General features: G+C 34.9%; 1 protein-coding gene across 3 annotated transcripts in view; it reads right to left on the bottom strand.

Moving 5' to 3' along the window:
- Nucleotides 1-25,823, bottom strand: part of AFG1L (AFG1 like ATPase) — a 56,460-nt gene that overhangs the window by 15,199 nt on the left and 15,438 nt on the right. For all 3 annotated transcript variants that reach the window (XM_072408735.1, XM_072408733.1, XM_072408734.1), the window contains exons 3-8: nucleotides 15,779-15,830; nucleotides 14,712-14,813; nucleotides 13,398-13,528; nucleotides 8,642-8,741; nucleotides 6,306-6,364; nucleotides 657-739 (exon numbers count right to left, since the gene is read on the bottom strand). In XM_072408735.1, the coding sequence (XP_072264836.1) occupies nucleotides 657-739; nucleotides 6,306-6,364; nucleotides 8,642-8,741; nucleotides 13,398-13,528; nucleotides 14,712-14,813; nucleotides 15,779-15,830 (527 nt within the window). The remainder of the gene's footprint in view (nucleotides 1-656; nucleotides 740-6,305; nucleotides 6,365-8,641; nucleotides 8,742-13,397; nucleotides 13,529-14,711; nucleotides 14,814-15,778; nucleotides 15,831-25,823) is intronic.

The raw sequence follows: 25,823 nt of genomic DNA, 5'->3' as shown, positions 1-25,823 counted from the left end.
CAGTGATTAGGAGGTGGTGTCCAAGACAAACCCTTTCACCTCTTGTCCCCCAAGGGACTTATATTATATCCTGTGTACTGTAAATGGAAGGAGTCTCTGATAATCTCCCCAACAAGGTCTAAGTGTAAAACCAGATGCATTCAGGACAGAACACTCTGGGTTTATTTACAGACTAACAGTGAACAGTGTGAACAGTGAATATGAAATACATGTTGGTGGCAATAGCCAACAACAAGAGGTCAACAGGAAGTTTTCATTATTCTAATCACTTCCATAGTTCTATAGAACATGTAAAAGTAAGGCAAGCTGGCTTTTGCAAACAAATGTTGATGTAACTGTGTGGGTAAAATGTCTTCCCAAAGGTTAAGCTCATTATCATAAGCACACATCAGCCTGTTGGAGTAAAATTTCTGACAGTATGCAGGCCCCTTCATGGACCCATAGGTTATTGGGTTCATAGGTGAATGTAAGATACTTTTGAATTTAGAAATGTGATAAATTATTGCATGTTAGAATCATAAGTAGACAAATGTACGCACCATAAACATATCCCAAATGGGAAATAAAATTTTTTTTAAAAAAAGCTGCGAGTTGAATTTATCTTTTAGCAAGAATTTATATCCAGAGGGTATGATCATATACAGTTTTATACTTACCGGAAATATATTTTACCAGCTGCAGAGAGCACCCGTTTCCGGTAATCAATACCAGAGTCCAGCTGAACAGTGTTGCAGTACGTCTGTGAGACAAAAGATAATACAGGTTAAAGAAATCTAACAACAAGAGGTCATAATGATTAAGTGTGACAAAGTTATACCATGACCTGGATAAATTAAAAGTGTTACAGGCCAATCTTAAATTATAAACAATTCTGTAATTTGTTAGCTGCTTTCTCCTTATGGTGGGTATCCTACCAGTACTCTTGGGCACCTGGGACAAAGCAGGACACTAGTTATAATTAGGAGAACACTGAACATATACAGATACATTAAATAACCTCTGATAAAAGGTGAAGGTAGTAAAAAGCAAAATATCAGTGATAACTTGCAGTGATAGACTTGCACAACCCATAGAGTCCAATTGTATAAAATAAATAGTTTAATATTTTAAAGTCAATTACATTATGATTTCTCCAAAGAAGTTCTAAACAGGCTAAAATGACAAGCAGCTAGCTGTGGGTTTTGAATAATGTCCAGAAAAATGTCTTATAACCTCTTTCTCAAAACAGGAGAAGTTTCAGGAGGAGAAACTGAGCATTCCTAAAAATGCTGAAACAACCTATAACAGTTTATGGCATTAGCTAAAGCTGCTCTCCAATACCAAATGAAAACCACACAAAAAACAACAATGCTAGTACATTTACTCTGAACAGAATTATTTGAGAGCGAAGTTTATATCATTGCTATTGTAAACATTCTCCACTAAAAAAAATTTAGATTTCCTGACAATTAATACCTAGTTAAAAAGTAAGGCTCGTTTTAAGACCTCCCGATTCGAAATCACTGAATCAATTTTATGCCCTCAAATTATGTGTATTTTTGTGTAGCATATACACTGATAGTATAAACTATATAAGATGACTCTAATTAGATAGAAAAAAATAAATGGTGTTAATTACAGATAGCAAGACATTCCCTAACTAAAAAAAGAAGGCCTTCAAAATTACACTGACATGTAGAAATTCTGTATCTTACTATTATGCCACTTTGGAACCTCCCTCCTCTTTAATAAATAATGTCAATGAATCCAGGTAGAAATTGGTCACGACCTCAGGGGTAATTGGCAATCATTCAAAAGCAACAAGACTTAAAATGATGTATTCTTTATTTGTCAGCGGGTCTGCTGATCACTAGATTAATAAACCACAGGTCTTTTCTGCGACAGTTTTATGAATCAGTGGTAATTACATTCTGACATCAAGAGAACTTAGTATCACTTCATCAACCTTTTTAACCTTCATGCAAGTATTAGCTGTAAATAGTTTCTGAAAGAATCTCCCAATAGAATAGCAAAGCTTTCTTGTGTTGTTCTGTGCTGTGCCACAGCTATCTCTGTATGTGACCCATATCTAAAGCACAATCATCTGTAATTATCCCATTTGCCGTAATACTCTGACTCTTTTAAACATTGTTCAGTGTGACTTACGAACAAATACTACTTAATTTTAATAGAAATATGTCAAACATAAAGGTCAGCAAGCAATGTAAATTCTTAAGCAATTTAGCTGTCTGAATTTAGTAAAAGCAAAGTTAGTATAAGCAAAAAATACTCTGGTATCTGTAACTCAATAAAAACTTTTAATCTTTGATTATTTAAATTGTGCAGAGGAATAGGACACACAATATCCCTAAATGGGTTGCCAGGGATATTAGATGAATAATATGTTGACTGACAAGTCTGTTTTTGGAAGGATCTGAGCAGCACTGTAACAGATGTGTAAAATCACTCATACCATTGGCCTATGTTGCTAATACTACACATGGTAAGAGAAGCTTTTGTCATAATAAAGTATCTCTTAATATCTAAACCCTATAGCAGAAACTTTATATCCTGCAGCTTACCAATCCTTGGATGTGGTGGCTCCAATAATTTTTGTCTTGGTGATGCTGTCATAGGGTGACAACGCTTACTCCCTGTACTATTTCTACAGTAATAGAACACATTTTCATCCTAGGACTGGACCTCTCCCTTTTTTTATTTATTTACGAAATGGTGGAAGAGTGTTCTGTAGTTCGCAGAGAGAACAGACAACACTAACTAATCGCATTCAGCAAAGACATAAGCACATCAAACAATTTCTTGTAGAAGCAACAAGAATTTGTTAGCACTTATTGATCAGATATAACAAATAGCTTTTAGTGGTATATTCACCACACCAAACTGAAACAAATTTTGAAATGTATTCTAGGGGATTAAATACACTTTAGGTTGTCCAATATACAGAAAATATTGAGCTAATTATGTGAACATGTTTACCAAGCTATCAGTAACTAATAAGGGCTATGAAATGCATAATACAAGTTGTAAATACAACTTTTTTATGTGTGTACAATGCATCATCCTGTCATTTTTTTGTCCCAACAGCTTTAGCAAAACATTTAGTTGCTATGCACGGAATAGCTGAAGATTTAAAAATAGTAAAAAGTAAAGGGTTCTGGACTAAGTTTACATTCCTTCTCTCGTTACCTACAAGTTTAAGAAAATAAAAAAAAGAAAGACAACTTTTTTTGCATTCTATTTAGAGAAAGCTAAGAGTTCTTTGCTGCAGAGCAGATTTGGGGGTTGCAATACTCATTCATTCTTTATGACCTGCTGCCATTATGTAAGAAGAATAAAACACTGCCTTTATACAGCCAAACCACAATGACTCTTCATACATCAAAGCATTTACACCACGAGCAGTTTTTACTTCCAAAATGATTCAAGCTGAGGGCAAAGAGACAACAATTCATACACCCTAATTACATCTAATTATCTATTCCCTTGTAAAGACCAGCTTTGGATGGATCTATTAGCTATGTGAAATTCTCACAGCCTTTGCATGGCCTGTCCATTCTATATAACACTGGATAATTTCAATAGTGCTGGCTTCTTGTATACTGCAAATATTACATTTGTCCAGGTAAACACATTATCCTCCTATGACCATTGCTTAACATGAGCAAGAATTCATTGGTAATATATGGAAAATCTCACGGTTAAACAACTGGATAAAGTGACCCTCAACACACTCTTGTTGTAGCTTCTCCCTTGGCTTTCTATTCATATTCTCAAAGAAATGTTTATTGGATTAAGAAGCCTCTCTGCAGACCTCCGGGACGGCTAGAGGACAAAAAAAAAAAAATCCCAAAAACTTCAAAAGGGCCTTTTAACTAGCCAACAGTCCTTTCTGGCATGTGGCTACCATTAAATAAAGGAAAATGTGTTCCAAAGTACTCTTTAAGAGTTAAACTGACTTATAAATAATTGGTATCTTTTTGTAATAACCAGAAAAAGTCTGCCAGCAATAGAAAGCTATGAACACCAATAAAAGGAAACCTTCAACTAAACATGGCTATACAGCATTTCTTTCATGGTAAAATTAATGAAGAATCAAGTGACATCAGGGAATGTCATTTTCTAAGTATAAATAATTGTATTTGTCCTGTAATCACACACTTTTTGAATGCAATATCAGTTAAATGAAGAAATGGCAAAGGCTTTATGAATGGAGGGCAACAGCAACCTGATGACCAATATAGACCACACATTTTGTATTTACCCGTTTGGTTTTTATTGTGAATAAATTATTATTATTATTATTAATAAACAGGATTTATATAGCGCCAACATATTACGCAGCGCTGTACATTAAATCCCTAAGTCTAGGTAAAGCACAAAACCTTTTTATATTTTAGATGCCTAAGTGAAAGGTTACGACCTTTATCTGGTTAGGGTTTGCTGTCTGCTGGGAAACTTCATCTAACTCCTGTTTTGCAGACATCATGAATTGAGAAGAAATTGCTTTCAAGTCAAAGTTGTCACACAAACAGTAGTCCATATAGGAGGATCCCCCCTCACTTCTAGATTTGTTAACAATAAAAAATTGGGGGAACTTTTTCTTACTTTTTGTCTTAATTATAATTGGGACACAGGCAACAATACCAATTTTACAAGGGCTCTAATTCTTCTATCCAATTAAAAAAAAAATGTTTAGTTACTTATTAAGTGGCGCAGACTGAGCAGAGCTTAAAGACACCAGGAAAGCATAAAGGGCAATCTTTACATGTCACACCAAAGCAGATAAAATGTAGTACAAAGATATCCAAAAATGCTGGTATTGTTTTATAACAAGCTCATACAATGTGCACTGATTTGTGAATGTGCAAGATGAGTGGATCAAAAATAATAGGGTCATAACCATATGGTTTATGTATAGTTATCCTAGAATGATTTTTAAAAACAAAACCATGATACACCTTGGAGTCACCATTTACCCTTTATACTTTGCCTAATAAGGATAAGCATATTTTAAATGTACTTACATATTTTAATGTGACCTATTTATCTATATGGCACCATGCAACAAAGTCTGGACAAATGCCTAAAAGTTAGGACTACTCAATAAAAATTATTACTTGTTACTTTAATGAAGGATAATTTCAAAACATATACATATGATATGTTTTTTTTTTTCAAATATATTGGATAACTGTTAACACACTTTATATCTGTGATAACTTCCATTATTAGGCATCTGATTATTATCAAACGGATATTAAGTGACAGATATAAAGTGAAAGCTCTTTTTGTGTTAAAATATAGATTTCAATGGGTATTTCGCTATTCATCTCACTGGAGGGTGGTGTTCTACTAATGCGTGATGATATACTAAACTGAGAATTTTCATTAACAAGTGCACAGAGAGATGAGAAAGTACCCAGTCATGACCTGAGTTTTTAAAACAGGTGACAAAACAATGGTAGAATGAATCTGGTAAAACACGCAACCTTACGAGTCTGTCTCAGAGGTACATAGTTAAAAAATAAATAAATAAATAAAAAAAGGACCATATTATCGCCAGTAGATGTGGTCTAGGATTCCCACAGGGAGTGGGTGGATTTGTACTTTAGTGTCTTGAGATGTTTGAACCGGAGGGAAAACAGGCAAAAAACAGTTTTTTTCTTTTCTAATGCAGCTACATGCATAGAATTTAACATAAATGCCTGTTAAAATGTATTAAATACATTTTAGATGACTGTGGCTGTTTGTGGAAATATTTTGGTGAGGCTATTTTGTTTGGCTTACTCACAGGCATACATACTTTGGGAAGTGCCTGTGCTTTTTTGCTTTCCGCCAATGGGCAGTGAGCACCTGGAATTATCACTTGGATAATTAGCGGTCCTGGATAGAAATACTTTTTTTTTTTTTTTTGCAAAAGGTCAAACTTTCATAAAACTTCAGGACCTCAGTGTGCAACCTGCCCCCTGCTATCTGTAGAGCAATACCTACACAACAGGCCCTAATAACTTAAAGTGAAACAGTGTCAATAGCCAAGACATTGCAAAATTGGAGTTGTAAATAATTATGACCTATTATGCAAATCATGGGGACCAGTTGAATGTTAAGAGTTCTATGGAATGTTCACTAAGTTTCTTACTAACTTTCAGCAAACACCTTTTTTCCCCAATTATATGCAAAACACCTCTTCGCCAATCCGAACATGAAACACAAAAGCACCAAGACAGTTACATGTCTTATTATAAATGTATGTCTCAAAAGCAATCATTAAAAAAAAAATACACTCAATGTATGACATCACTTACCTTTAGTACAGCAATAAATGGAACAAAATTAGCCCTCTGAAGCCCATTTTTATAGAGATCTGAAAATTATAAGTGTTATTAGCCATGTAATTTAGTGCTATAGAAATACATACATTCGAAAAACTCCAGTCATGCTGCACCACAACATATCCATTTTACTGAGAATTCTATAGACACGTTTATGGTAACATTTTATAAAATATTACACTTTATTAGCTTTACCAATTTCAGACAACCTTCCATAGAAGAACAGAGTGTTTTAGTATTATCAGCTATAAATGTAAACGGTTATGCATAATATAAATGATGCCATCAACATGTGTTAGTTTCTATGCACCATTTTATCTTTCATTGTAAATTATATCCCCCTTGTAGTGCTACACAATAGGCCCGATTTATTAAAAGACTGTAGAAGATAGACTATTATGGGAGAACCTGGGTGATTCAGCAAACCTGGAACCAATCTGGTCCAGCATTGAAAACGTGGCAAATATTAGCAAATAACATTTTTAAAAATCCTTTTCAGGTTTTCCTATTTTAATCTATCTTCTCCAGGCTTGGAGAGTTTTAATAAATCAGGCCCAGTGGCTGTGCTTCACTGCTCCTACTCATGATATAAGGTATTTATTTAGCTGACTCATTAAAAACAATACACTCAACAGTTGTTAGGTGGAATCTGATTGCTCTAAGCTACTGAAAATCCTCTCTAGTAGCTACAATGGACAAATGTATATGCTGAATAAATAATAATAATATTATTAAAGTAAAAAAAAGGCCTGCATGGAAAATGTAAAAATCGTAGTAAAAATATGAAATATGAAAAAAAAAAAACACTGCAACAATTCAAAATATGTGCTTACTGAAAACTTTTTCTTGATGTTTTGTGCACTTAAAAATGAATGAGTGCACATTAGGAATTAATATTTTAATCATCTTGCCTCCATGTTACACAGCGCTGTACTAAGTCATAACAAGCCGCTGGCCATAAAGGAACTTGCAATATAGTGTCCCTAATTTAGTGAAAAGATTTGTTTGGGGGGGGGGAGTCAGAGGACGACAACAATTAACCTACCAGTATGTTATTACAATTTATTAATTTACAATTGAAGGCCACCCATTGCTAGCTTACAATATTAAGACTGAATGCAGAACTGTTTATTGTGCCTGAACCTGCTGAATTCAATACTTACTTTTCTTCTTAAGAAAAAAAGAAAACTTGAGGAAATATTCATGTACAAGAGGGCATAGCTTTTATAACACTTAAGGAAAAAAGATTAATGATTACACTGAAGAGGGTATTTTTTTTTTACTCCTATTAAAATATGATGCTAATTAGCAAGGTAATGAAGTACACCATTCTTCTCAGAACTCTCACTATCAGAAATGTTATCTGTAAGGTTCTCAAAGCAATTCTTTGAGAATGGAAAGAACTTGTAAAACTTAAAACTTTGTTGTTTTCATACAGCGCCAAAGCAAATTCTATTGTTTAATTAACACTAGGAGAGATCAGGGTTCACCACATGGTAACTTGCTCTCTTTTGACTATGTTTTCTAAACTGTAGCAGCTAAACACTGTCAGAGGAGACAGAGTGTTTGAATCTTAAAACACTGAGATTATTGGAGAACGAAGGACCTTCAATAAATGCATATCCTTTAATAAAGCCTCTGCATTGAAGGAGTAAACGAAAATTGTCTTAATCAAAGAAATGCAAGGATAGATTCTCCATAACAAAAAAAATATACTATAAATATACACACACACACACACACACACACACACAGAGGTGTTAGTAAAGGAATTGTATTGATACACAGAAGATTAAAGTGAACCTGTGCTGAAAGTTTGCCTTGTATGATTTAGCTACCAGTATTGCTTAAAATCGAGATGTCACTGTTGGATGGATTGACCTTTGGGTTCCCTTTCTACATTTTACCACAAAATGTTAAACTATAAAGTTTGGCCTTTGCATCACTAGGTTCCAGGTTCCAATTTTTGCACGGCACTATCTGCTATCAAACTATCAATTTGCAGGTTCTTCCCGTGTTGTGTGGGTTTTCCCATTACTCTGGCTTCCTCCCTTTCCAAAAACATGCAGTTAGGTTAATTGGCTTCCCCCCCTAAATTGACCTTATACTGTGGTAATGACTATGGTAGGGACATTAGGAACATAGATTGTGAGCCCCTACGAGGGATAGCTAGTATCATGACTGTGGACTTTGTGAAGCAATGTGCAATATGTCAGTGCAATATAAATACTAGAAGAAGAGTATAAAAAAAATGATATTATAGCCAAAGATATTTTACCATCCTTTAAAATATAGGAAAATTATATTACCTTCAGGTGGTCTGTTAGATGTCGCTACAACAACAACACCATTTTGAAACAGGTTTTCAAACAGTTGTTTTAGTATCATAGCATCTGCTATATCAGTGACCTGTAAAAATGAAAGAATACTTAGACATTACTTGTTCTTCCTAACAACCCTCCCCCAACCACTGTAGAATACAGGCAAAGCGTCCATGAATATAATTCAACATTTATGGTTTCTACATTGTCACCATTTTGATTCAGACTTGCCCTGGAAAATCACAGCTGAAACATGAAATACAAATATACTCCTAATAATAATAAATGGGGGGAGAAAGTAGGTACAGCACAAGCAAGGAAGACAAGGCTCATAAAGAAGTAGCACATACCACAGAAAACCTTATAACAAGGTACTTGTTTCAAATATGCTCACCAAAGAGTGAAAGAAAGAGGTGTACAAAGGGGTATGCATGAACATCAGTAAGCTTTGAAAACTAAAATTCTGGAATAGCAGCCAATAATACAGTCTCTTTAAAATCAAGAGACTTAAGGCAACACGTTTTAGTTATTGATGGTTTCCAAAATATTTTATAACTTAGCAAGATTTTGCAATTCCCTAAATTTTCATAGCAACATTTAAATTTAATTAGGGAAAACAATGTTTCTATTTCATTATGCATTTAAAACGCAAACACTGTATGTAAGTATATTTGTACTCTGCAAATCAGATCATTTTTATTGAAAGAATAGGAGTGTTCAGTGAACAAAGTGGGAACAAACATTGGGTGAACCTGTTAATTAGAAGCAACATAATGAATAACATAAAACATGAATGCTATTTTATATTCCTGTTGTTCTCAAGGTTTAGCTACTAAAAGATGAGGAGAGTCTAGGTTATAGTAATTTAGTCAGCTACTTGTCCTCTGTTGTAGAGTGAAATTAAATGACATGGAGACTATTATAAGCTAACTGAACAACACAATTCAGCAGATGGCCCATCTGAAAAACATGTAGCTTCACAGTGAAGTAAAGCTTTATTGTTGGTGTTTTAAACAACTGATCATAGTCACTTCACCTCATAGACCTTAACCTATAACCTTCTATAAACCTAATGCATTGTACAAAGAAAGAGTACTTCAAATAAATCCCAAACACATGGTTTCATTTGTTATATAGAGACATGCAAACCATATTTGATGAAAATGACTAATTGTATTAAAAATGTTTAGGTAGCAGAAAATATTGATTTGTATATCTTTTATCGTAATGCAGTTGAAACCAAGGTATCTAATATAATATATGTAATGAAAAGGAGCAAAGCGGTTTAAACATGAAAAAGCCAACCAAATGCAAAAACACAAAATGACCTCAGTCACAGACCAATTCTAGAAGCATTGCAGAGACAATGGGATTAAAGCTAGACACCAGCCAAACATATACATACACACACACACATATATATATATATATATATATATATATTTAAAAAAAGAAGTACAAATAGTTTTACTTGTGAATATTTTTTTTCATTCTGTTCCAAGTATTGCTGTTAAACTACTTTGCTTTACAACATAGCCAAGAAATGGACACTGCTTTTCTATATTGCAATACTGCATTACAGCTTGATCAATCCTCCACCTGAATCCAACTGATTACACAATAAGAAATAATTACCAAATTAATGACATTTGCCCCCTCCTTTCTCCACCTGTATTCAAGCTCCCCGTGCAGGAAAACCTGTTAGACTGACACTGGCACTGCACATCTTACCCAGGCTCACATTGGTGGGTGTAAGATTTGCTCGGTAGTGTTGTTTCAAATGTAGGGATGTGTCATATGAAAATGATACCAGCAAGACCAAGTATAAAGTAAGTGTGATATTCCATCTCCAGCAACATGAACTAACTTTCACGGTGCCAATCTGGTATATTTTGTAAAAGCAATCCCTAGGGTCAAGACACTGACTTCCAAAATTAAGGAATACAGAGCTTAGCTGCATTGGGAAAATGAAAAAAGGAGTCCTATTTATATTTTTGGATGCTTTTTTTTTCCTATGTATTTTCCCTTAAAAGTGGAGTCTAAAGAATAAGTGCCTTTTTATTAAACATTTATTCCCCTCCCCACAATATATATTGACTTAAACCACCCTCCACATCACCTGAGATCCAAAGGGCCACAGTCTATCCTTTGTTTACATTCTCCCAAAGCAAGTCCCCTGCTTTTGTTTGCGTAATATAGCCCATAGAGATCTTTAGGGGTGGTCCAACTCCTCAGGAAACACCCCACAAAAGTCTGCGTAACTACTGCACAAACAAGAAAGACTTGTGGTGGGGAAACGAAAACAAACTTCATTCTGCTGTCCTTCAGATCTCAGAAAAAGTAAATAGTGGGGAAGGGGAATGGGCCAGTTTATGTTAGTGTAAGGGTAAGGTAAACATTTCAAAAAAGTGTATTTTTTTTTTTATTTTTGCTAATTTCCTCTTCTTACTTCCTGATTGCACACCAAAGCTGAAAACTAGTGGGACCATCCATGACCAAAGAACCATTCCTCCCAACTTTTGGTCCTAGGTAAGATGTATATATATATATATATTTTTTTAGCTTAAAGGGTAAAACAGTAAAGAGTAGTATAATTTTGAAGAAGGGTGAAAATAACACTTTTCAAAAGTTGAATACCATACAGGACTGACTATAATGTGCTAAACAAGGTACAGGGATACTTGGTTCTGCAAGAGGGAGAATTTCTTCCAAATCAGAGACAGTTGGGAGGTATGCTAAGGATTTTGTATACAGGCAATATTGCCAATGATGGCTTTTGCTTTTTAATATAAAGTGCAAGGAAAGGATGTATTTGACTAGTTATGCCTTTATTGCAAACATATCTTCACAGGACTTGTTAAGTCCAAAACACAAATCAAGGAAGATCAAATGTGTTTAACACCCATTGCTGAAGACAACAAATCAGGCGTTCACTTGCATCATAATATTTCGTTTTTGGATGCGTCAGGCCAGAGGAAGAATGTAAAAAGCCAATGTTACCAATGTATTCATTTGATATGAAGCTTGTTTTCTCTCAAAAAGGGATAATAAATAATCCAAATAAAAAAAAAAACAGTATTAAAATGAATAAAGCCTATAAACTATATTATATCATGCTCAGCATCTGTTATTAATGGGAAATGAAATTAGACAAATATGCTGGTGTCATTTTAAAATACTACTCTTAACCAGAGGCTCAGCTAACAAAATACATGCTTGTACAAAGCAAAATGGAGCAGCTTCAGATAATTGGCATGCAATTTACGTGCATTTAACTCCTCTTTCTGCCATAACACATTTGTAATGATTTTCCTTTATACAGAGCTAAACATTACTTCTGAACCAGTGTTTGGAAAGCTTTGTAATAACATTTGGATTATATGACTGAGACGACTACACTGAACTATAAGATTGATTTGGAAGAAAAAAAAAAAAGTTGGAAAGATCTTCCCTGGGCTATAATGTAGTGTTTTGATGCTACACGATTGAAATGCCTTTTGCCTTAGGAGAACAAATTGATTTGTAAAAGCTATCTAATTAATAAAGCAAGAGTCACTTGATGTGCTTGCTTGCCAATTTACTCTCTTTTGATCTTGTCCCCTTACTTATACTGTAAAATTACAGCTCTGTTTCAGAGCGGGAGAAGTAAGCAGGAAAACAATGAGCAACGTATTCTTGTAATAGTCTTTTTTTTTTTATAGTATCCAGCATTCATTATACCATAGAACAAAAGCGAAGGCTACAAATTACCACTAATGGCAGTCTACTAATGAAGAGAATGGAGAAATTTCATTAGCATTTAAGAGAAAAGATTTATTATGACCCAGAGTTGCTTTCTATTATAACTCACTTAAGTAAGAAAAAAGAGGAAAGAAAAATCTAATAGTTAATTTACATGTGTAAGTGGCAGAGACTCTGTCATCTGCTGATTGGTACAGAGCCACATAATGAATAGCAAATATAAGCATATAAAACCAGTAATTAGTGTTGGCACAAATGATGTGCATCCTGCTGAAAATTTCAGACTTTTCTGTGTGTTTTTCTTCTGTTTAGCAGGTACATTGTCGACTCTATGGAAAACACTAGAAGTCTATGGTTTAAGTCTATGAAAATATCTTCTTTTTGAATAAAAGGTTAAAAGCCAATTCATCATATAGCATCTTGCATAACATCACTTAAAAACAAAAATGTCAGGTTTCAGAACAACCCTTATCTTTGTCAGTATTTACAAAAACCTCAGCCATATATAAAATGTTTAGTGAACATAAACTGTGCTCAAATCTGTCATTAGATACTTAGGCATTTCCCTACTGGGGGATCCTAATTAATATTTCAGGCAACAAAGAAAAGGTGAAATCAGGCTGTCAATCAGTCTGATCATCATGGACACATCTGCCTCTTTTATTGCAAGTCATTTATAACTGCTGTCTGCATGTGCGACCATGGAAATGGTTACAGATTAAAATGATGATTTAGGGATTTGACATCCCAACTTTTCCATATCAGTAACAGTGCTGTTAGCCTGCATGGTTTATGGAAAAGAAGATTTCAAATGAACCAGCTGATGAGAGTAGAATATAAAAGGTACCAAAGTACTAGGACAAAAGAGTTGGAAAGTCAATGAACTGTCAACAGCCAATGCCTGTGGACACAGCAAGATATACTGAATTAGTAACCACAAAGGCATCTGAATAATTTAGTATAGGAGTAATATTAGTATTGGAGCTAACCTTAAGTTACTCACCTGAAATTCATCAAAACACAACAAACAGGCTTCTTCACTTATTTCTTCAGCTATAGGAGCAATAGGGTCATAGGTTTTAGCCATGAATCCTGCTTTTCTTTTTGGTAAACTTTTCTTAAGGCGATGTATTCCTAAATAAAAAAAAATCAAGTCACATTCAGAATAAAAGACAATGTGAGAACTAAAACGTGTTTACAAAAATAATAATCACAATCGGGGAATTTCAAATTTCAGTGTTAATATTTCTGAGCCACTTTAAATACAAAGATCGTCACCAGATTGTATCTTGATTGTTGGGAGAAGTTGCTCGAGTTCTCAGGCAGAATTGTGATTGAGACCACCCACGTGGATGAAGAGCAACCCCACACATGGATTGTTTCAAGATGCTTCACTGTTCGCATGACACAGGACTCTTGGTAGTGTTCACCTTTTTTTCCCTGACAATTGATTTTTCAGAGGTCCCAAACAGTAAGAAGGAGGATTCATCAATGAAAATAACTTGGTGCCTGTCTTCTGTTGTCCAGTCCTCATATTTCCTGCAGAATATTAGCCTGTTCTTGCCTTATTTGCAGCTCTTCCTGACCAGACCATTGTCCAAAAGCCTTTGCCTCCTTGTGCCTGCTGCCCATATTGAATAAGCTCTGAACTGGAGAAAACATGATTCTGTAGCTGGCTTCCCAGGAGACAATCCTGGCACTTGCTACACACAGCGGAAGACTTCCTTACTGCAACTTAACCTCCTACTATAAAGTTCTTGATGATCCAATAAATGTATTTTTCAGTTGCAATATTCTTAGCAGCATATTCCTTGCATGTGAAGCCATTTTAATAAAAACTGATGATGGCTGCACAGAATATTTGGAAGTAACCATGGTTAAGAAGATGACAGTAATTTCATGCACGTGCTGATGATATAATTGACAGCTGATCATTTTGTGCAGGGCCAGAATACAGTGAAAATGGGGTGTAAAATGTTTTTCATGCTAATAAAACTATTTGCAATGAGGATTAATAGGATTCTGATCACTCTGCATAAGAATCTAAAAAAAATTTGTATTGTCACCAAACAGACTGAAGATGTAAATTTTGCAAAACACATTTGTGTCACTTCCAAAACTTTTTAGACATGACTGTAGGTAATACAGGTTGCATAATGTGCAACACCAGGAAGAATAATGTAATGTTACAATACAGAATGTTTATTATAACATGTAAACCATCAACATGCACTCATTGGACACATTTTTTTAAGGAACCAGCCAAAGAGGTCATAAAGCCTCATAAACACATAAAGTCACAGTATACCCAACTTACTTTCATGTACATCAAGCATAAATCCATGGAAGTGCACTCGCTTTTTGTTTTCCACTTCAACATGTGCAAAAAACATGTCCATTACCATAGTCTTGCCGGTACCTTAAAATAGACAATGTTATAACATATTCATTCATTTTTCATTATACTCTGTATTCTTATACTCTGAATTCTGTCATGTGATTAAAGTATCCCGTGTAACAAACTGTATACAAAGACTAATACATTGGGTAAGATTCATACATAATCTCCAGAGTATAAAAGGAAACCATGTTCAACCTCTGAAGCTTTGCTGAAATTCGGTTATGGAACAAGACAATTATACCAAGGACACCAGAAAATCTACAATAGAATAGCTGAAAAAGTAAAGAAACAAGGTACTGCAAAGGCAAAGTCCGATCGAATTGTTTTGGTGAGACCTTAAGTATGCATAAACAAAAGCATATAAGCAATGTTGTGAACAGAAATGTCAAAATTCCTCCAAAATAATGTAAGAGACTGATAAAGACAAGTGCCTTGTTTTTCACACATGGCTTGTCTGTTTTAACTAAAGTTTTGATAAATAATGTTAGATTAAGTTAGATTTTAGAAATTTAGGTATATTTAGATATTTTTAAAACCTTTTAAGAACCATATGATATATTATGTCTTAATATGGAAAATCTTTTAGAATTAAAAGAGGATGTACTTTCTTTTTCTTCATGACTGCGGCTCAACTGCTATACCTTGTGGTTGTAATGATACCTACCTAACACCATACTATACTATCATACAATCTTGTCTATAAAATGATCCACAACAGAAGCACAACGTTCGCACTCATTGCCCTTCCTAACAACACCCTGGAGCCCACACACATATAAACCATTACCCACATATCCACTCTGCTGTACAAATCCTAATATCTCTGCAGTAGCAGTCAGCAAAAAAAGTCTAAACTTTAAGTACAGAGTATAAATAGTAAAAAGTAAGTAACTGATAATCAATAGTAAGCAAGCATTTTGTATCTGAAAACTGTAAAAAGCAATAAAAATATATTTTTTTTGCAATATTATTCTGTAACTTACCAACATCTCCAAATACATAAAGTCCTCTAGGAGGCTTCTTCTGTGTAAAAAACTGAAATAGAACAAGAAGCATCGTAATTATTTTGAACATTCTCTTTATCTATGGACTGACACATAACACTTTTATTTACTATTTCAGCAAATTGTGGCGATACATTATTATATTGTTATAAAAAAATAAAGTAATATTTCTTTTTCCTTTTATAGAACTAAAATCAATAGTAATTTGAAAAAAAATGGAGAATATTACTATTGTATCGTTGTATGTATAGATTGATAGACTTGTGTAGATAATAAAAAAAGTGCACAAAAACAAAAAAGCGCACCCGAATCCTGAACAAGGTGAACATGTATCCTGCAATTAAAACTTCTTGTATGAGCTAAAGTGAGCCTAAAGTGTATGTAAATTCTAATTTCCATTCTGAATAGATAACAGAAGAATGCATCAGGGCATTTCTGACATAAAAATAATGTTGCAAAAAAAAAAAAAAAAAAGGCTTTAGTTTCTCACATTTTTATGCAATCTTTTTGTTCAACCCACTGAATTAAAGCTGAAAGTGTGCAGTTCAACTGCATCTGTGTTTTTAATTTAAAACTATTTGTGGTAATGTACAGAAACAAAATAGAAAGTTTCTGTCCAAATATTTATGGACCTAACTGTATGTTCAGATCTTTATTTAGGTGAATTGCAATTCCAAGCAACTTCCTCACATTGATCTCAAAATTGGATATATCTTTGGGTTTTTAGTAAGATATTACTTTTCCAATAATCCCCCCAGGATTTGTTTTAAGCGGGGTGGGAAGAATCTGTAGGTGGGTGCTCAAAAAGTGTGGAGGACAACACCCAGGCATCCCGTAACCCCTAAATAACTGCTCCTCCCTATACTTTGTTCCAGCTTTCCAATGCTCACCCCCCCCCCCCCCCCCCTTAGTATGTTTAATTTTTCTATTATCTTTGTATTACGCTCTAATTGTCTAGTGTCCCTGTATCATGACCAAACTTTTTAGTAACAACACAAAAACAGCTGGATGGTTACTGAAAAATGGTAGGTGGTGCGCCAAGCTGAAAGGGACTGGGGAGAACACTGCTTTTTCAAACACCCCCCCCCCCAAAAAAAAAATATGATTTTAATTAGGTGCCGATAGGGTGTTAAACAGCAAAGGCTATTTCATTAAATATTTATATTATGTTCCAAGGGGTTATCATGTTTCATGCTCCCTGTACTATTCTATAAAACCTCTCAAAAGTGGTCACTGCTGTTCTAAAATGGGTAATATTGAACTCAGACATAAAAGAGACAATCAACAACCTTAAAAGAGTTACCATAATAAAGAAAAACTCTAAAATATGTTAAACTTTCTTTAATCACTTCAAGATATTTTGTACTTTTTATTTCTATAAAAAAGGATTTTGAATGCATGCATGAAAATAATAAACACCCACTTTTAACTGGTAGAAAGGTAGGTCAAGAACAAAATATATACTTTTAAAGATGATCCATCCTACAGTAACATTATTTAGCTACAATATGCCAGATGTGAAATTATAAGTGTTTAGCAGACTTCATTTTATCCTAATGTGCGACATCTGTTTCATGCTGCAGCTGGACACATTGTGTTGCTAATTCGGTGCCTTTTTTTAGGTGTTAGTTCCAATAAATGCTATGATTTTCCAACTATTCTTGTTACTACGATTATAAGATTTACTGGGTGACAATTCAATTTAGACCATGTGCACAATTTTCTCAACAATTTTTAAAGAGTAGAGACTTTCATCTTTTAAAATGAGATGTTTTCATTATCTAAATAGCTTTATAAAAGAAATTAAAGAAAAGAAATTAAAAAAAATCTTTTCTATATTGACAATCATTTGGTTTTTAACTATAACGAATAATGTGATTCTTAAAAAAATTTAAATAAAATATTGAACTTTCTTAACAAGGGGCAGTTTACATTGAACCACCAAGTGTCCATTCACTAGCATACATCTGAAATCAATAGTGTGTGAACAGGTAAGTGTGAATGTAATTTCATTGTATGTTGTTCAAAATATGAACGATAAAGCAAGAAGTAGGATGCACATACACTCCAACCCAACTGTGGAAAAATACTATATCGGCTAATAAATAAATTCTAACAATCCAGGGACAATGACTCTTTTTAAAAAAATAAATCCCAAAATAAAAGATTTGTCTGCATAAAATAAACAAAATATTTGCCTCTTCCACTGCTACAGCAACTATAAACTATTCTCCAGTAAAGTGGAATCATTCACCCAAGTCTCAGCATAAATCAGCACTACTATGTGCCCTGTAGTGACATATTGGGTCCGATTTATTACAGCTCCCCAAGGCTGGAGAAGATTCTCTTATCACTTATTAGTGAACCTGAATGATCCAGGAAACCTGAAATGGATCTGGTCCAGGATAGAAACCATTTGCTAATAAAAAGCAAATGACTTACGAAATTAGTTCCAGGTTTGCTTGATTACCAAGCTTCTTGATGAAAGTGTATCCTCTCTAGCCTTGGAGAGCTTTAATAAATCAGGCCCATGTGAAATCAACCACAAGGTGCAGCAGAGGCAAATGGTAAGTGGTTAGTTTCTTCATTTATTTTTGCAACGGAGTAACATTTAACCACCTGGCCGTTAAACCCGACCTTGGTTCGGGGTAAAAACACTTGGAGAAAGTGTTAAACGCAAACTTTTCTCAGGTGGTTAAAAGCCATCTCTTACCTGGTCCCGCTGTGATCATCCCGTGTTCTGTTGTTCCAGCGTCGATCTCCGTCGGCTTCTTCTTCTCTTCTCTGTTCTCGTTGCGTGTACGTGTCCCTCGGCGATCCCTGATGCCGTGGTCGGCGTGTGTGCCCATCAGCGGGAAATTCAAATTCAAACTCTCATTTTGTATTGGATTGAATACAAACTCCTGTATCCAATCCAATACAAAATAATATAAAATAAATACAAATACACATCTAAATTAAAATCCCTGACCTGATGATCTACAATTACATACTGGACTGTTCAACACATAGCAGTCTATTTCTAAAGCAGTGTATACACATAAGGGTCTTTTTGAAAAGCAATGAGTCTGACATTTGGTAACATTCTTTGGCGGAGTAAAGGTTGATTTAACACCATAAAATATTGCTGAATGTCAGATTTACAAGTTAATAAAAAAAACACCATAATGTAAGTGTTAGTTTTAAATTTTTTATTCTTACATCACAGAAACTAAGCTCTTGATGATTCATGCAAATAAAGCAAACCGAGGCAAACTAAAGCAGGAATATAAATGTGATTTTTTTTTATGTTTGAATATCACTTGGATGTCAAGGCTAGTAAGGAAAATCTATAATAAAAAGCCTCCCCCTTCACAACAGTATATAATTTTAGATGCTGTAGGTTTGCAAAAGATTGGCAGGATTTAAAGATGTGCATCATGCAAATATTCAGTCATGAACAGAATCACAGGAAGAAAAAAAATGCATGTGCATAATTTTGCTTAATCAAGAATTATATGAAAAAAGATGTAACATCCGAGGTCACTTTTAAAAAAAAATAAAATATTAATGTTCTTGGCAAGGTAATCAATCAACAAGCAAAAATATCTGCAGCTGAAGGTCTTTTTAAAGTAAGATTTAGTTTGGAAAATTAACAATAAGATCAGTTTCATGTTCATAAAATGCATGTTCTTGAAATAGATCAGGTCAGAATTTCAGGAAGACAATGCTACACAAATGTATGTTAATAATTTTATTATACTACTCCCTGTGATGTAGCAATGACATCTTTCTTTACAGCCCTTGTTATGACAAACGTTAAAGCAAACCATTCATGGAAGAATTGCCAATGCCAACTGCCCCTTCAAGATCAGGTGTAAACTTTGGAATTTGACTTGTTTCTTGTCTGTTCTTTTCTCTTACCCTACAGGATTGGGGTCAAAGAAATTTTTTGTTTTTGGAAAGATATTCCTGTTAGACACTTTCCTCATCCCCCCCACTTAAGTTTCTCCTTTCCATAGAGGGGGAGGGTGGTTACCATGGCTCATGCTACCTAGGTTTATGGGTCACAATTTATCAGAGAGGGGACATACCCTCCCAAGAGGGGGCAACACACTCCCCAAGCTAATTAATTGTTCATCTCTACTCTACAGAAATAGTGAACATTACCTACTCTGGTCATGCATCTGTTTTCTTGCACATAACCCTTGGTTGAGTTTTCCCTCATCCTGGCAATGGACTGTGACATGTATGCGAGGTACAAATATGCTACATCGGGGGCCCTGGAGGAATTCAATGCAGCTGTCAAAGAAACCATATTTGACAAATGGTCTGACTTCACTATATAATAAATTATTGCTTTTTTTTTTTTTTTTTTGGCACCCTCCTTACAATAAACTTTTTATTCCCCCACTCTTCTCTCACTTGTAATTCCAGTCTTCCAAATAAATCCCTCTGTGCACATATTACTGTCATTTTGAAAGAGGGAATTTACCCTGCAATGTGTTCCAGTTATCAATTAGTGTTGGTGTTCGAATTCGGGTTGTCCCTATATTTGAGCCGAAAATGGCGGTTCAAATTCAGGCAGACTGGACCCGAAAAACACAGAATTCGACTTTGCGAATTCTTATTTAAAAATATGTTAAAAAAAGTTTTTCCATTGAGAGTTCGTCTGAGTTCAGTTCCCACGGTCACCGGGCTGTACTTTTTAATTAACCTCTAGTGCCCGGGGATCACAAACAGGAGGATTCCCAGGGCTGCAAGAATGAATGCAGCCCTGAAAATCCACTGCGATCCCAGGGCACTGAAAGTTAATTAACCTCTAGTGTCTGGGGATCTCAGTGGAACTCCATTGAGAGTTCTTCTGTAGTTCAGTTCCCACGGTCACCGGGCAGATAAGTACAGTGGGAACTTTGCGGTCACAGCTGATTGGAGGAGGCACGTGAGTGCTTTCAATCAACTGTGACTGCAGATGAACTGCTGTTCTGTATGTGTTCTTGGATAGAGACTCTCTATCCATGAACACATACTACAGTTACACTAGGGCTGCAAGAGCAATCAGACAGCTGACAGCTCCACTCCCCTGATTGCTCTTGAATTTCTACATAGTCGAATAGCTGCCAAATTGAACACTCAGCTATTCGACCAACCCTATTATCAACCTATTTTCTGTTCTCTATCTGGATTTTCGACGCTTTACAAAAATCGCCTTTCCTTTATCTTTAAAAAATTATAAACTTTGACCAAGTTGGTTTTATGCCCAATAATAAGCAAGAGACATCTAGGTCATATATTTAGTTCATGTGAAACTCTTTACCAATTTTTTTTACTGTTCACTGAGATTTTGACTAGAAGAGTTGAAAGGTTAGAAAGGCCACTACAACACGTTAGTCTCAGCGAGGGCATGCTTTGCTGAATCCAGATTCTCAATGGCGGTCAGGGTGAACGGACAAATTCTCCCACCCTATGTATTTAATGATATGAAACAGGACTGTTCTTTATCTCCACTTATCTTTCTTTTCATTTTAGAACCTAACCATTGCACTATCTTTTGGTATCCATATATTATCAGAATAAAGCTCAGCAGTATATCTCATATAATTATAATATAATTCTAAAACGTTTAAATCGTGGCATTTTAATCATTTCACTGGCCAACAAATTACTAAAATTTAATGCAACAGATCACTGCTAACAGATCTACTGTAACTTCCATTTTAAATATTACCCTGAAAAATAGCAGTACATCTCATTTTGCATTAACATTTGCTATGGACAATAAAATTTAGATATTTTAAACTACATACTTTAGTTAATACATCACAGTGAACTTCCTCAGAAGCAAACCTACCTGCAAAAAGCCAACAACCATGTTTGTGGAGGAGAGTGTACTGTAGGCTTGGAAAATTATATCCTGGTTGATTCATTTGCAGGAAGTTGCAGCATATTTTTACTTTGAGGTGGCAGGTATAAAATAAAAGGTCACAGAAATCTTTTCACATATAGGCCTAAGCTGGCCCTTCTGCATGTCAATGGAAAGTTGAAGAAAAAAATACTAACACTCCTTACCTCTGCCATTTGTAGTGAAGGTATCACTCCTATATAGAAACAACCCTCACCACTATCACTCAAGCACTGGATCCTGCCTTGATTTTCTCCCATTTTTTATTTGCAACTCCCCGTTCAACTATCTCATACCTTATTTCCTAATTCTGTATGTATATATCTGACATTTTTAGGCTATGTTCAAATGTGTAATGGTTCTAGTCCGATAATTGGTGTATGGCAGATATCAGACGAGAATCTTGCATGTGTACAGTGCTCGTCGTCCACTGTGCGAACAACCGTCCTGGCGGATTCACGGACGATGGATGACAAACTAACGTAATGGAACTGAAGGGGAGAGAGCACAGCGGGGTACCGCCCCCATCGTTCTCACCCTCCCCATTCCATTGAGCAGAATGGGACTACGTGTACAGAACTCGTTCATGCATTGTGCAGTCGTTTGTTGTTGGAAAGGATCATGAAAGATCCTTTCCAATGACAATTATTGCACGTGTTTGTGCGCGGGATAGGGGCCTCCCTTTAGCCCCTTACTTACTATGTTGTGCTACAATGTTTGTAAACCATTTAATGCTGCTGAATAAAGTTCTCAGATTACATTTACTGTGAGAACTATGCATGTTTGCAAGGTTTTTGAGCATTGTATGAGACTGCTTTTTCATTTTATTCCTTGTTAATTTTGGCTTTTAGGAGAGTTGTAGAGGGCCTTATGAAGACATTCCTTATTCAACTTATTAAAAAATCTCTAGTGTTAACATTCTAGAATGCCTGCAGACACTCTACATTTGTACCCTGGCAATTTTACACCTCCAGCTCTATACTTCTTGTAGTACCAGCTCTAAAAATGTGGAATGTAATCATTTTAGGTTATTTATTCCATTGTACGCCTCCCTTATGTGCATAATAATGTGATAATAATGAACAAACTAATTATTATGGTTAAGGTGCCAAAGAATCACCTTTCTTTAGGTGAAGTGATGAAGCTGCTTGAATATTTGTTGACAAGTTTAGGATTAATCAATAAGTTTAGTTGTGTTTTATTTATGATCACTAAATACACAGCACCAATTATATAAAACCTCAGACTCAGGTTTAGAATTTACATTCTCATAATAAAAGCTGTCTGACAAGGTGATTCAATCAGCATACATTCAGGTTACACAAAATAATGAGCTAGATCTCTAAATATATCAGCTATTTTTCCACCCACAAGCATAAGAAAACTCATGTTTAACTTAGTCTTTTAAAAGCCCAGTAGCTATTTTCTTAAATGTATGATTTTCCCTTTCTCTTATACATCATTATCTCCTTAGAGAATCAGGGATAAATGATTCTAGCCAGAATCCGCTGTATAATTATTTCCTGAAAAAGCCCCTGCATTATATCACTCTCCAGAAGGAACACTTCTGTGTTAAAGTAGACCACTTCATCGTCTGTGAACATTTTCTTAAGAATTAAGAAACTGAACAGCCCATGCAATGGAAATATATCAAACTTCAGTAAAGCTAACTTTTACTAAAGGGAATAAAAAAACATTTACTTGACATCCCATATTTAAGCTAATCCATAGCCAGCTACATACAATTAAATATATATTCCTGAAGCCCAGTATTACTGTAAAATATGTTTACACTTGTGAAAAGCCAGGTTTGTTTTTGGACAAATACCAATGGGCATTATTGAGTGAACATGGACTCCTCAGTGTGCAGACTAAATCTTAGTTAGAGATTTGACAGTAAAAACACTGTAAAATGTCAATAGAACAAATACGACCCCACTTTAAAATACCATAATTAAGTCAAGTAGAGAAAACTTCTTCATTGGGCTCTATTCATAAAACAGGGAATCTGACATTGCCTATTGGGAATCAATTACAGCCAATGAGACACATGAACCTGGAAGAATCCCACAAGGGAACGTTTGAGGGAATGTGATTCCCTGTTTTATAAGTAGAACTCATAGACTTAGTTGGGATTAATGACTGTAAATGTAATTTTGCCACGAGACACTGACTTGTGAACGAGAATCTACAATGGCTTTTGTTCATGTGTTAAAGCAGAACAACATATATGATATAAGATATTGATGCAGCTCTGTTTTCTTTAATACATAAATATTTTTTTAATGCATTGGTGTATCTGAATCTGACCTGGTGTCAGGGTGTGATTTGTGAATGGCAAACAGAGTGGGCTGATACTCAATACCAGAACCTTGCCATAAAAACCTTTTAGATGTGGGGGTGAGCTCCAAAGGTACGATATGGGGAGAAAGGGAGGAGAGTTTCTATTAACACTGCAGCCAACAATCTCTTCATAGCTAAAAAAAATTGAAGGGTTTGATTAACTACAAATAGTATAAAACGAATTGTACCTGGAGTTGGGCACCTGGAGTTTGAACTAATCATATTCTATTTATTTGTTGAACACGTAATGTTGAGTATTTTGCTACGTTAATACCTAAAGGGTTATTGATTATTTCATGATACTATGTACCTATGGAATGAAATAGTTTTTGGTTCTAGTCTTAAATTGAGCACTGTGCACCATTAAGTATAAATCTGTAAATATAGGATACTTAACAGCTTTATATTTGATCATTTCATATGTTAAATATTAAGAAGAGGTTCAACCTATTTACATTGAATGTCACATTTAGCAGCAGTGTGCCCCTTGCTCCTATTTGAGAAAGTTATGAGGTGAAGTAATAAATGTATTCTCAAAAAGAACTACATGGGGGTGAACTTGTGGGAGGTAAAAATGGTCTGTAGTCAAATAAATATTTTAGCTATGTTTGGTTCACCAAAATAATTAATTATATAAATGGGGCACAGTTGGACCCGTCAGAACACAATTTAGATCACAAATATTATACCCATTTTTTACTTAAATATTCCCATCTAGGTGCAAACTAAGCCCTGGGAATATTTAGCCAAAGCCTTCCTTTTACACACTACCAATGTACTGTAGTATGTGTTATGTCCAGAAAAATTAAGCACTTTACCAATGCTACTCTGCTCTTACTACAGAACAGAATGTTTGCAGGTCACACTTAAGCCAACTAAGAATGTCTGGTTTAACCGACACCTTGACTTTTTATCAACTGCAAATAGTGTTTAATTTGTCTAGATGTTGGAGATGGACCCACACATATTGCACAGCTGGATCTGTTCACTGGAACTGTATTTTATTATTATTATTAGAACTAATATTATTTATTATGTGTTTGAAAAACAGTATAAGCCGGTTATTTAAGCCCAGTCTATCAGTTTTGTTCTCTGTTACATGCACTTTAAAAATCATTGGTAATCTATGCTAGCAAGCACTTTAAAAAATAACTATAATACTGATTAAATAGTGATTACATAAGTATGCTTGACATGTGCTGTAGTTTTAGAAAATCCACTTTGTTCATAATAGCTGACCTCTAGGGGAAACCATTTTATTAGAGAAACATGGATGAATTTTGTAAATGCTAATTTATTGTAACTGTCATGATGATCCCCTTGCTTCAACATTTAAAGTAAGTAAACTGGAAAACTATCTTTTTTTATAGTTGTTTGCAAAATGTACAATTTGCTTCAGGTTTACACTTAGTCATGTAATGGTTCCCATTTGTTGAGTGGATCTCAACAAGTTTTAATACTAGTCAGGTCCCCTAGACAGGCTTGCAGGTTGGCCACTCCAACCTTTGGACTTACATTCATGGTAAAACTTATCTGATTGATTAAAATTCAAAAAAGAATAATCCTTTTAGGTGTAGTAGACACCAAAGAAGAGAGTAATTTTAAGCATACAAATCCAAATGTTTTTTGGTGTCTGGTATATAAACAGCACATTTAACATACTAGAAGAGACAACAAATATTAAATAAAAGCAATTGGAGTTAAACTATTACAGCAGTACACATTAGAGCGTGACTTTGGTGGCATCAGTTCTGCTAATTAGTACGCACTACTTATGATTGGCTGATATCAGAGATCTCC

The sequence above is a fragment of the Pyxicephalus adspersus genome, chromosome 4, assembly GCF_032062135.1.
Source record: "Pyxicephalus adspersus chromosome 4, UCB_Pads_2.0, whole genome shotgun sequence".
NCBI classification, from domain to species: Eukaryota; Metazoa; Chordata; class Amphibia; order Anura; family Pyxicephalidae; genus Pyxicephalus; species Pyxicephalus adspersus.
The sequence above is the reverse complement of the archived record's forward strand: the minus strand, read 5'-3'. Positions and strand labels throughout refer to the sequence as shown.